Source organism: Microcaecilia unicolor, chromosome 1 (genome assembly GCF_901765095.1).
Source record: "Microcaecilia unicolor chromosome 1, aMicUni1.1, whole genome shotgun sequence".
In the NCBI taxonomy this organism is placed as follows: domain Eukaryota; kingdom Metazoa; phylum Chordata; class Amphibia; order Gymnophiona; family Siphonopidae; genus Microcaecilia; species Microcaecilia unicolor.
Window position 1 is genome coordinate 2897829 of NC_044031.1, and position 12936 is coordinate 2910764.

The 12936-nt window shown below is 45.0% G+C and overlaps 1 protein-coding gene across 1 annotated transcript in view; it reads left to right on the top strand.

The window, feature by feature from the left end:
- Positions 1-396: 396 nt before the first annotated feature.
- The window catches only part of LOC115461903, a 149321-nt gene continuing 136781 nt past the window's right edge, over positions 397-12936 (top strand). Inside the window, exon 1 of the mRNA XM_030191962.1 lies at positions 397-433. Coding sequence (XP_030047822.1) covers positions 419-433 — 15 coding nt within the window. The 5' untranslated portion in view covers positions 397-418. The remainder of the gene's footprint in view (positions 434-12936) is intronic.

Consider the following 12936-nt stretch of genomic DNA (forward strand, 5'->3'; position numbering starts at 1 on the left):
GTATGGACGTCATGCCGGCTCCTTTTTCTCAATCAAACCTCCTTGAGATGAGGAAGTTCACGAAGCAGCACCTCCCGCGCAACCCACTCTCTCAACCAACGAGAAAGGAAGGCGGGCGCAGTAACCAGCAGATTCTGTTTCATTGGATGACAGACAGGAGAGCGGACCTATCCGCAACCGTAAGTCGGTGAAGGCACCAATGAAGAGGCGCATAGAGGTGCGCTTACAGTTGACCTCACAACCAGAGGCGGAGAAAGGAGGAGCGGCGCTTCGAGGGCTTGTCAGAGCTTTGATTGACAGGCTAGACGTCCTATCGTAGGACACCATTGAGGCGCGGTGGGAGGTGCGGTGAGGAGGGGGTGAGCGGAACGGAGTAGGACGGAGAAGCGTCTGGACCGGAAGCGGAAGGAAGGCTACTATGGAATCCTCTGGGGTGAGTGGAGAGACCCGAACCGGTGAAAAGCACCGACAGGAAGGGAGGCGAGAGGAGGGGGAGGGGCACCTGGATAGAAAAATGCCCAAAAAAGAACCCGGAAGCCCGACTTTATAATTACTCCATTTATATCCCCCCCATCATCAATAACACTCAAACCCAATACCCCAACCCAGCCATCATCAATAACACCCAATACCCCAACCATCATCAATAACACCCAATACCCCAACCCAACCATCATCAATAACACTCAAACCCAATACCCCAACCCAGCCATCATCAATAACACCCAATACCCCAACCCAACCATCATCAATAACACCCAAACCCAATACCCCAACCATCATCAATAACACCCAATACCCAACCCAACCATCATCAATAACACTCAAACCCAATACCCCAACCCAGCCATCATCAATAACACCCAATACCCCAACCCAACCATCATCAATAACACCCAAACCCAATACCCCAACCATCATCAATAACACCCAATACCCCAACCCAACCATCATCAATAACACCCAAACCCAATACCCCAACCATCATCAATAACACTCAAACCCAATACCCCAACCCAAACATCATCAATAACACCAAAACCCAATACCCCAACCCAGCCATCATCAATAACACCCAATACCCCAACCCAACCATCATCAATAACACTCAAACCCAATACCCCAACCATCATCAATAACACCCAAACCCAATACCCCAACCCAGCCATCATCAATAACACCCAATACCCCAACCCAACCATCATCAATAACACTCAAACCCAATACCCCAACCATCATCAATAATACCCAATACCCCAACCCAACCATCATCAATAACACCCAATACCCCAACCATCATCAATAACACCCAAACCCAATACCCCAACCCAACCATCATCAATAACACCCAAACCCAATACCCCAACCCAGCCATCATCAATAACACCCAATACCCCAACCATCATCAATAACACTCAAACCCAATACCCCAACCCAGCCATCATCAATAACACCCAATACCCCAACCATCATCAATAACACCCAAACCCAATACCCCAACCCAGCCATCATCAATAACACCCAATACCCCAACCCAACCACCAACCATCATCAATAACATCCAATACCCCAACCCAACCATCATCAATAACACTCAAACCCAGTACCCCAACCATCATCAATAACACCCAATACCCCAACCCAACCATCATCAATAACATCCAATACCCCAACCCAACCATCATCAATAACACTCAAACCCAATACCCCAACCCAGCCATCATCAATAACACCCAATACCCCAACCATCATCAATAACACCCAATACCCCAACCCAACCATCATCAATAACACTCAAACCCAATACCCCAACCCAGCCATCATCAATAACACCCAATACCCCAACCATCATCAATAACACCCAATACCCCAACCCAACCATCATCAATAACACTCCAAACCCAATACCCCAACCCAGCCATCATCAATAACACCCAATACCCAACCCAACCATCATCAATAACACCCAAACCCAATACCCCAACCATCATCAATAACACCCAATACCCCAACCCAACCATCATCAATAACACCCAAACCCAATACCCCAACCATCATCAATAACACTCAAACCCAATACCACCAAAACCCAATACCCCAACCCAACCATCATCAATAACACCCAAACCAATACCCCAACCATCATCAATAACACTCAAACCCAATAACACCAAAACCCAATACCCCAACCCAGCCATCATCAGTAACACCCAATACCCCAACCCAACCATCATCAATAACACTCAAACCCAATACCCCAACCATCATCAATAACACCCAACCCAATACCCCAACCATCATCAATAACCCCAAACCCAATACCCCAACCCAGCCATCATCAATAACACCCAATACCCCAACCCAACCATCATCAATAACACTCAAACCCAATACCCCAACCATCATCAATAACACCCAATACCCCAACCCAACCATCATCAATAACACCCAAACCCAATACCCCAACCATCATCAATAATACCCAATACCCCAACCCAACCATCATCAATAATACCCCAACCATCATCAATAACACTCAAACCCAATACCCCAACCCAGCCATCATCAATAACACCCAATACCCCAACCCAACCATCATCAATAACACCCAAACCCAATACCCCAACCATCATCAATAACACTCAAACCCAATACCCCAACCCAAACATCATCAATAACACCAAAACCCAATACCCCAACCCAGCCATCATCAGTAACACCCAATACCCCAACCCAACCCATCATCAATAACACTCAAACCCAATACCCCAACCATCATCAATAACACCCAAACCCAATACCCCAACCATCATCAATAACACCCAAACCCAATACCCCAACCCAGCCATCATCAATAACACCCAATACCCCAACCCAACCATCATCAATAACACTCAAACCCAATACCCCAACCATCATCAATAATACCCAATACCCCAACCCAACCATCATCAATAACACCCAATACCCCAACCATCATCAATAACACCCAAACCCAATACCCCAACCCAACCATCATCAATAACACCCAAACCCAATACCCCAACCATCATCAATAACACTCAAACCCAATACCCCAACCCAGCCATCATCAATAACACCCAATACCCCAACCATCATCAATAACACTCAAACCCAATACCCCAACCCAGCCATCATCAATAACACCCAATACCCCAACCATCATCAATAACACCCAAACCCAATACCCCAACCCAGCCATCATCAATAACACCCAATACCCCAACCCAACCATCATCAATAACATCCAATACCCCAACCCAACCATCATCAATAACACTCAAACCCAGTACCCCAACCATCATCAATAACACCCAATACCCCAACCAACATCAATAACATCCAATACCCCAACCCAACCATCATCAATAACACTCAAACCCAATACCCCAACCCAGCCATCATCAATAACACCCAATACCCCAACCCAACCATCATCAATAACACCCAATACCCCAACCCAACCATCATCAATAACACTCAAACCCAATACCCCAACCCAGCCATCATCAATAACACCCAATACCCCAACCATCATCAATAACACCCAATACCCCAACCCAACCATCATCAATAACACTCAAACCCAATACCCCAACCCAGCCATCATCAATAACACCCAATACCCCAACCCAACCATCATCAATAACACCCAAACCCAATACCCCAACCATCATCAATAACACCCAATACCCCAACCCAACCATCATCAATAACACCCAAACCCAATACCCCAACCATCATCAATAACACTCAAACCCAATACCCCAACCCAGCCATCATCAATAACACCCAATACCCCAACCCAACCATCATCAATAACACCCAAACCCAATACCCCAACCATCATCAATAACACTCAAACCCAATACCCCAACCCAAACATCATCAATAATACCCAATACCCCAACCATCATCAATAACACCCAATACCCCAACCCAACCATCATCAATAACACTCAAACCCAATACCCCAACCATCATCAATAACACCCAAACCCAATACCCCAACCATCATCAATAACATCCAATACCCCAACCATCATCAATAACACCCAAACCCAATACCCCAACCATCATCAATAACACTCAAACCCAATACCCCAGCTATCATCAATAACACCCAAACCCCAATACCCCAACCATCATCAATAACACTCAAACCCAATACCCCAGCCATCATCAATAACACCCAATACCCCAGCCATCATCAATAACACCCAATACCCCAACCATCATCAATAACACCCAAACCCAATACCCCAACCATCATCAATAACACTCAAACCCAATACCCCAGCCATCATCAATAACACCCAAACCCAATACCCCAACCATCATCAATAACACTCAAACCCAATACCCCAGCCATCATCAATAACACCCAAACCCAATACCCCAACCATCATCAATAACACCCAAACCCAATACCCCAGCCATCATCAATAACACTCAAAGCCAATACCCCAACCATCATCAATAACACCCAATACCCCAACCATCATCAATAACACCCAAACCCAATACCCCAACCATCATCAATAACACTCAAACGCAATACCCCAGCCATCATCAATAACACCCAATACCCCAACCCAACCATCATCAATAACACTCAAACCCAATACCCCAACCAATCATCAATAATACCCAATACCCCAACCCAACCATCATCAATAATACCCAATACCCCAACCCAACCCAAACATCATCAATAACACCCAAACCCAATACCCCAACCATCATCAATAACACCCAATACCCCAACCCAACCATCATCAATAACACTCAAACCCAATACCCCAACCAATCATCAATAATACCCAATACCCCAACCCAACCATCATCAATAACACCCAAACTCAATACCCCAACCATCATCAATAACACCCAATACCCAACCCAACCATCATCAATAACACCTAATACCCCAACCATCATCAATAACACTCAAACCCAATACCCCAACCCAAACATCATCAATAACACCCAAACCCAATACCCAACCAATCATCATCAATAACACCCAACACCCCAACCCAACCATCATCAATAACACTCAAACCCAATACCCCAACCCAAACATCATCAATAACACCCAAACCCAATACCCCAACCATCATCAATAACACCCAATACCCCAACCATCATCAATAACACTCAAACCCAGTACCCCAACCAATCATCAATAATACCCAATACCCCAACCCAACCATCATCAATAACACTCAAACCCAATACCCCAACCCAAACATCATCAATAACACCCAAACCCAATACCCCAACCATCATCAATAACACCCAATACCCGAACCCAACCATCATCAATAACACTCAAACCCAATACCCCAACCCAAACATCATCAATAACACCCAAACCCAATACCCCAACCATCATCAATAACACCCAATACCCCAACCCAACCATCATCAATAACACTCAAACCCAATACCCCAACCCAAACATCATCAATAACACCCAAACCCAATACCCCAACCATCATCAATAACACCCAATACCCCAACCCAACCATCATCAATAACACTCAAACCCAATACCCCAACCAATCATCAATAATACCCAATACCCCAACCCAACCATCATCAATAACACCTAATACCCCAACCATCATCAATAATACTCAAACCCAATACCCCAACCCAACCATCATCAATAACACTCAAACCCAATACCCCAACCAATCATCATCAATAACACCCAATACCCCAACCCAACCATCATCAATAACACTCAAACCCAATACCCCAACCCAAACATCATCAATAACACTCAAACCCAATACCCCAACCAATCATCAATAATACCCAATACCCCAACCCAACCATTATCAATAACACTCAAACCCAATACCCCAACCCAAACATCATCAATAACACCCAAACCCAATACCCCAACCATCATCAATAACACCCAAACCCAATACCCCAACCAATCATTAATAATACCCAATACCCCAACCATCATCAATAACACCCAATACCCCAACCCAACCATCATCAATAACACTCAAACCCAATACCCCAACCCAAACATCATCAATAACACCCAAACGCAATACCCCAACCAATCATCATGAATAACACCCAATACCCCAACCCAACCATCATCAATAACACTCAAACCCAATACCCCAACCCAAACATCATCAATAACACCCAAACCCAATACCCCAACCATCATCAATAACACCCAATACCCCAACCCAACCATCATCAATAACACTCAAACCCAATACCCCAACCAATCATCAATAATACCCAATACCCCAACCATCATCAATAACACCTAATACCCCAACCATCATCAATAACACTCAAACCCAATACCCCAACCCAACCATCATCAATAACACCCAAACCCCCAACCATCATCAATAACACCCAAAACCCCAACCCAACCATCATCAATAACACCTAATACCCCAACCCATCCATCATCAATAACACCCAAACCCAATACCCCAACCATCATCAATAACACCCAAACCCAATACCCCAACCCAACCATCATCAATAATACCCAATAGCCAACCATCATCAATAATACCCAATACCCCAACCATCATCAATAACACCCAAACCCAATACCCCAACCCAACCATCATCAATAATACCCAATACCCCAACCATCATCAATAACACCCAATACCCCAACCCAACCATCATCAATAACACCTAAACCCAATACCCCAACCATCATCAATAATACCCAATACCCCAACCCGGCCATCATCAATAACACCCAATACCCCAACCATCATCATTAACACCCAAACCCAATACCCCAACCCAACCATCATCAATAACACCCAATTCCCCAACCATCATCAATAACACCCAAACCCAATACCCCAACCCAACCATCATCAATAACACCCAATACCCCAACCATCATCAGTAACACCCAAACCCAATACCCCAACCATCATCAATAACACCCAAACCCAATACCCCAACCCAACCATCATCAATAATACCCAATACCCCAACCATCATCAATAACACCCAATACCCCAACCCAACCATCATCAATAACACCTAAACCCAATACCCCAACCATCATCAATAACACCCAAACCCAATACCCCAACCCAACCATCATCAATAACACCCAATACCCCAACCGAACCATCATCAATAACACTCAAACCCAATACCCCAACCATCATCAATAATACCCAATACCCCAACCCAACCATCATCAATAACACCCAATACCACAACCATCATCAATAACACGCAAACCCAATACCCCAACCATCATCAATAACACCCAATACCCCAACCATCATCAATAACACTCAATACCCCAACCCAACCATCATCAATAACACCTAAACCCAATACCCCAACCATCATCAATAACACCCAAACCCAATACCCCAACCATCATCAATAACACCCAATACCCCAACCGAACCATCATCAATAACACTCAAACCCAATACCCCAACCATCATCAATAATACCCAATACCCCAACCATCATCAATAACACCCAAACCCAATACCCCAACCCAACCATCATCAATAACACCCAATACCCCAACCATCATCAATAACACTCAAACCCAATACCCCAACCCAACCATCATCAATAACACCCAATACCCCAACCCAACCATCATCAATAACACTCAAACCCAATACCCAAAACCCCAACCATCATCAATAACACTCAAACCCAAAACCCCAACCATCATCAATAACACCCAATACCCCAACCCAACCATCATCAATAACACTCAAACCAATACCCCAACCCAACCATCATCAATAACACCCAAACCCAATACCCCAACCAAACCATCATCAATAACACCCAATACCCCAACCATCATCTATAACACCCAAACCCAATACTCCAACCAGTCATCATCAGTAACACCCAATACCCCAACTCAACCATCATCAATAACACCCAATACCCCAACCATCATCAATAACACCCAAACCCAATACCCCAACCCAACCCAACCATCATCAATAGCACCCAAACCCAATACCCCAACCATCATCAATAACACTCAAACCCAATACCCCAACCCAGCCATCATCAATAACACCCAAACCCAATACCCCAACCATCATCAATAACACCCAAACCCAATACCCCAACCAATCATCATCATCAATAACACCCAAAACCCCAACCATCATCAATAACTCCCAAACCCAATACCCCAACCATCATCAATAACACCCAATACCCCAACCCAACCATCATCAATAACACCCAAACCCAATACCCCAACCATCATCAATAATACCCAATACCCCAAACCCAACACAGACATTAACAATTCAACAACCATCCACTGTACCAACTCAATTCCTCGACCATCCCAACACAAACACAGTAATAATTCAATAACCATCATTTCTCCTACTAACCTACAAATGCACTCAATCTGCAGCCCCTCACTACCTCTCTACCCTCATCTCCCCTTACGCTCCTACCCGTAACCTCCGCTCACAGAACAAATCCCTCCTCTCAGTACCCTTCTCCACCACCGCCAACTCCATGCTCCGCCCTTTCTGCCTCGCCTCACCCCATGCTTGGAATAAACTCCCTGAGCCCATACGTCAGGCCCCCTCCCTACCCATCTTCAAATCCTTGCTCAAAGCCCACCTCTTCAATGTTGCTTTCGGCACCTAACCATTGTACCTCTATCCAGGAAATCTAGACTGCCTCAATCTTGATTGACTGCACTTTTTGTCCTTTAGATTGTAAGCTCCTTTGAGCAGGGACTGTCCTTCTTTGTTAATTGTACAGCGCTGCGCAACCCTGGTAGCGCTTTAGAAATGTTAAATAGTAACATGCTAATAACCCCAAACCAACCATGACAACACAAATACAGTAATAATTCAGCATCCATCTACTGTACCAAAACAATACCTTCAAGCCAAATATCCAAACACAAACACAACCTACAATTCACAACACAAGCACAAGAATCCCCCCCCAACAGTTACAACCCCAAATTCAGTAATCATCTAATGTAGCAACACAGTACTCTCAACCCAACCACCTTCACACAAGCATAATAATCCCCAACCCAGCAATTACAACCAAAACTCAATATCCATCTAAAGTACCAACTCAATAATCCCAACCCGGCCATCCCAACACAAACACAATAATTCCCCCAACAATTACAACCACAGCTCAATAACCATCCAGTGTACCAAAACAATACCCCCAACTCAACCATCTGAACACAACCCTCCAACAAGTACAACCCTCAATAACCATCTACGGTACCAACGCACTACACTCAACCCAAACATCGCCACACAGACACAATAATCCCCAACCCAACAATTACAAACACAACTCAGTAGCCATCTATTGTACCAAAACAATACCCCCAACTCAGCCATCCCAACACAACACTAATAATCCCTCCAACTAGGGCTGTACCTAATATTTGTATTTATTTTATTTATTTTTTATTTTGTTGCATTTGTACCCTGCACTTTCCCACTCATGGCAGGCTCAATGCGGCTTACATGGGGCAATGGAGGGTTAAGTGACTTGCCCAGAGTCACAAGGAGCTGCCTGTGCCTGAAGTGGGAATCAAACTCAGTTCCTCAGTTCCCCAGGACCAAAGTCCACCACCCTAACCACTAGGCCACTCCTCCGCTCATTTGATTTGGTCTTGAATAGTGCCCCAAATACTCTATCTGTAGTTAGCCAAATAGTGCTTTTAATTTACGTGGAGGAGCATAATTGAACGGCCCCTTAAAGCGGCATACCCGACCGCATTATCAAAACAAGATGGCTGGCCATCTTTCGTTTCGATAATACGGTCGGGGCTGGCCAATTCTCAACATTTGGGCTGGCGTTAGAGATGGCCGCCATCGGTTTCCGGCGATAATGGAAACTAATGGGGGCCATCTCAAACCCGGCCAAATCCAATGCATTTGGTCGTGGGAGGAGCCAGCATTTGTAGTGCACTGGTCCCCCTCACATGCCAGGACACCAACCGGGCATCCTAGGGGGCACTGCAGTGGACTTCAGAAAAAGCTCCCAGGTACATAGCTCCCTTAACTTGTGTGCTGAGCCCCTCAACTCCCCCCCCCAAAACCCACTACCCACAACTGTGCACCACTGCCATAGCTCTTATGGGTGAAGGGGGCACCTAGATGTGGGTACAGTGGGTTTGTGGTGGGTTTTGGAGGGCTCCCATTTACCACCACAAATGTAACAGGTAGGAGAGGGATGGGCCTGGGTCCGCTTGCCTGAAGTGCACTGCACCCACTAAAAACTGCTCCAGGGACCTGCATAGTGCTGTCAGGGAGCTGGGTATGACATTTGAGGTTGGCACAAAAATGTTTAAAAATTGTTTTTGAGGGTGGGAGGGGGTTGGTGACCACTGGGGGAGTAAGGGGAGTTTATCTCCGATTCTCTCCGGTGGTCATCTGGTCAATTGGGGCACTTTTTTGAGGCTTGGTCCTAAAAATAAATGGACCAAGTGAAGCTGGCCAAGTGTTCGTCAGAGCCGGCCTTCTTTTTTCCATTATCGGCCGAAGCCGGCCATCTCGTAACCACGCCCCTGTCCCGCCTTCGGTACACTGCCGACACACACCCCTTAACTTTGGCCGGCTCTGCGACTTTGAAGCTGGCCAAAATCAGCTTTCGATTATACCGATTTGGCTGGGTTTAGGAGATGGCCAGCCATCTCCCGATTTGTGTCAGAAAATGGCCAGCCATCTCCCGATTTGTGTCGGAAGATGGCCGGCCATCTCCTTTGAAAATAAGCATGATAGTAACATAGTAGATGACAGCAGAGAAAGACCTGTACGGTCCATTTGAATATGAATAATCCAGGGCTCTACTGTGCTAAATCCTACTGAAATAAACATTTGATCTCTGATTTCACGTTGCTTCTTTTATTATTTATGTAAGCTCAGTGGCGTTTATTTGTATTGGCTGAATAATATCATTATTTGTATTTGGATGAAGAGTAAATATGCTATTCGGTACAGCTTTACCTCCCACAATTACAACCACAACAAGAGATGCCAAGGGTGAACCGTCCAAAGGAGTGAGATTTACCACACCAAGGAGTGATATTGAAGGCCAAAATGTGAGATTTTTCAGATGGTACACGCGGGGTATAAATCTAGACTAACTTAAGTGTAGTATTGCTTTGCAAATGAAAGTTGTATAAATTAAACAAAACACTTGTAAGCCTGTAGGTAAAAAGAAGGCTCAAGTTGTTTGTGGAAACTCGTGGAGCTGAAACCTCTTGCTGAACGGACAAGGAAATGGAACTGCACAACAGTGGACCCAGCTCAGATAAAGTACACGCCTGAGTTTTCTTTACTGAGTGTGTAGTTGGACTCTGGAACTCGTTGCCGGAAAATGTAGTGACAGCAGCTGGCCTTACGGACTTTAAAGGGGGTTTGGACAGATTCCTGAGGGAAAAGTCCATTGAACATTATTAAAAATTAAATTTGGGGGGGGGGGGGGGGTTTGCTGGGGGTTCTTGAAGCTTAGATTGGCCGCTGTCGGAGACAGGAGGCTGGGCTTGATGGACCCTTGGTCTTTTCCCAATGTGTCGGTGCTTTTGTTCTTGTGTTCTTATGATTCTTCCTTCTCAGTAGATTGGAGTAAGTGAGTCAGAGGGTACATATTAAGAGTCTGCTTGAAATAACATGGCGGAACATTCCTAGAGCGTCTTTGACGATTAAAATGGGGATAGGAGGAAATGTCCTATTGTGGATTAAAAACTGGTTGAAGGATAGGAAACAGAGTGGGGTTAAATGGGCAGTATTCACAATGGAGAAGGGTAGTTAGTGGGGTTCCTCAGGGGTCTGTGCTAGGACCGCTGCTTTTTAATATATTTATAAATGATTTAGAGATGGGAGTAACTAGCGAGGTAATTAAATTTGCTGATGACACAAAGTTATTCAAAGTTGTTAACTCACGACAGGATTGTGAAAAAATACAGAAGGACCTTACGAGACTGGGAGACTGGGCGGCTAAAGGGCAGATGACGTTTAGTGTGAGCAAGTGCAAGGTGATGCATGTGGGGAAAAAGAACCCGAATTATAGCTAAGTCATGCAAGGTTCCATGTTAGGAGTTACGGACCAAGAAAGGGATGTGGTTGTCGTCGTCGATAATACACTGAAACCTTCTGCTCAGTGTGCTGCTGTGGCTCGGAAAGCGAATAGAATGTTGGGTATCATTAGGAAAGGTATGGAAAACAGGTGTGAGGATGTTATAATGCCGTTGTATCGCTCCATGGTGCGACCGCACCTTGAGTACTGTGTTCAATTCTGGTCGCCGCATCTCAAGAAAGATATAGTAGAATTGGAAAAGGTGCAGCGAAGGGTAACTAAAATGATAGCGGGGATGGGACGACTTCCCTATGAAGAAAGACTAAGGAGGCTAGGGCTTTTCAGCTTGAAGAAGAGATGGCTGAGAGGAGACATGATAGAGGTATATAAAATATTGAGTGGAGTGGAACAGGTGGATGTGAAGCATCTGTTCACGCTTTCCAAAAATACTAGGACTAGGGGGCATTCGATGAAACTACAGTGTAGTAAATTTAAAACAAATCGGAGAAAATATTTCTTCACCCGATGCATAATTAAACTCTGGAATTCATTGCCGGAGAACGTGGTGAAGGTGGTTAGCTTAGCAGAGTTTAAAAAGGGGCTAGATGGTTTCCTAAAGGACAAGTCCATAAACCACTACTAATTGGGAAAAATCCACAATTCCAGGAATAACATGTATAGAATGTTTGTACGTTTGGGAAGCTTGCCAGGTGCCCTTGGCCTGGATTGGCCGCTGTCGTGGACAGGATGCTGGGCTCGATGGACCTTTGGTCTTTTCCCAGTGTGGCATTGCTTATGTACTTATCTTAAATTTCAGTCTCCAGT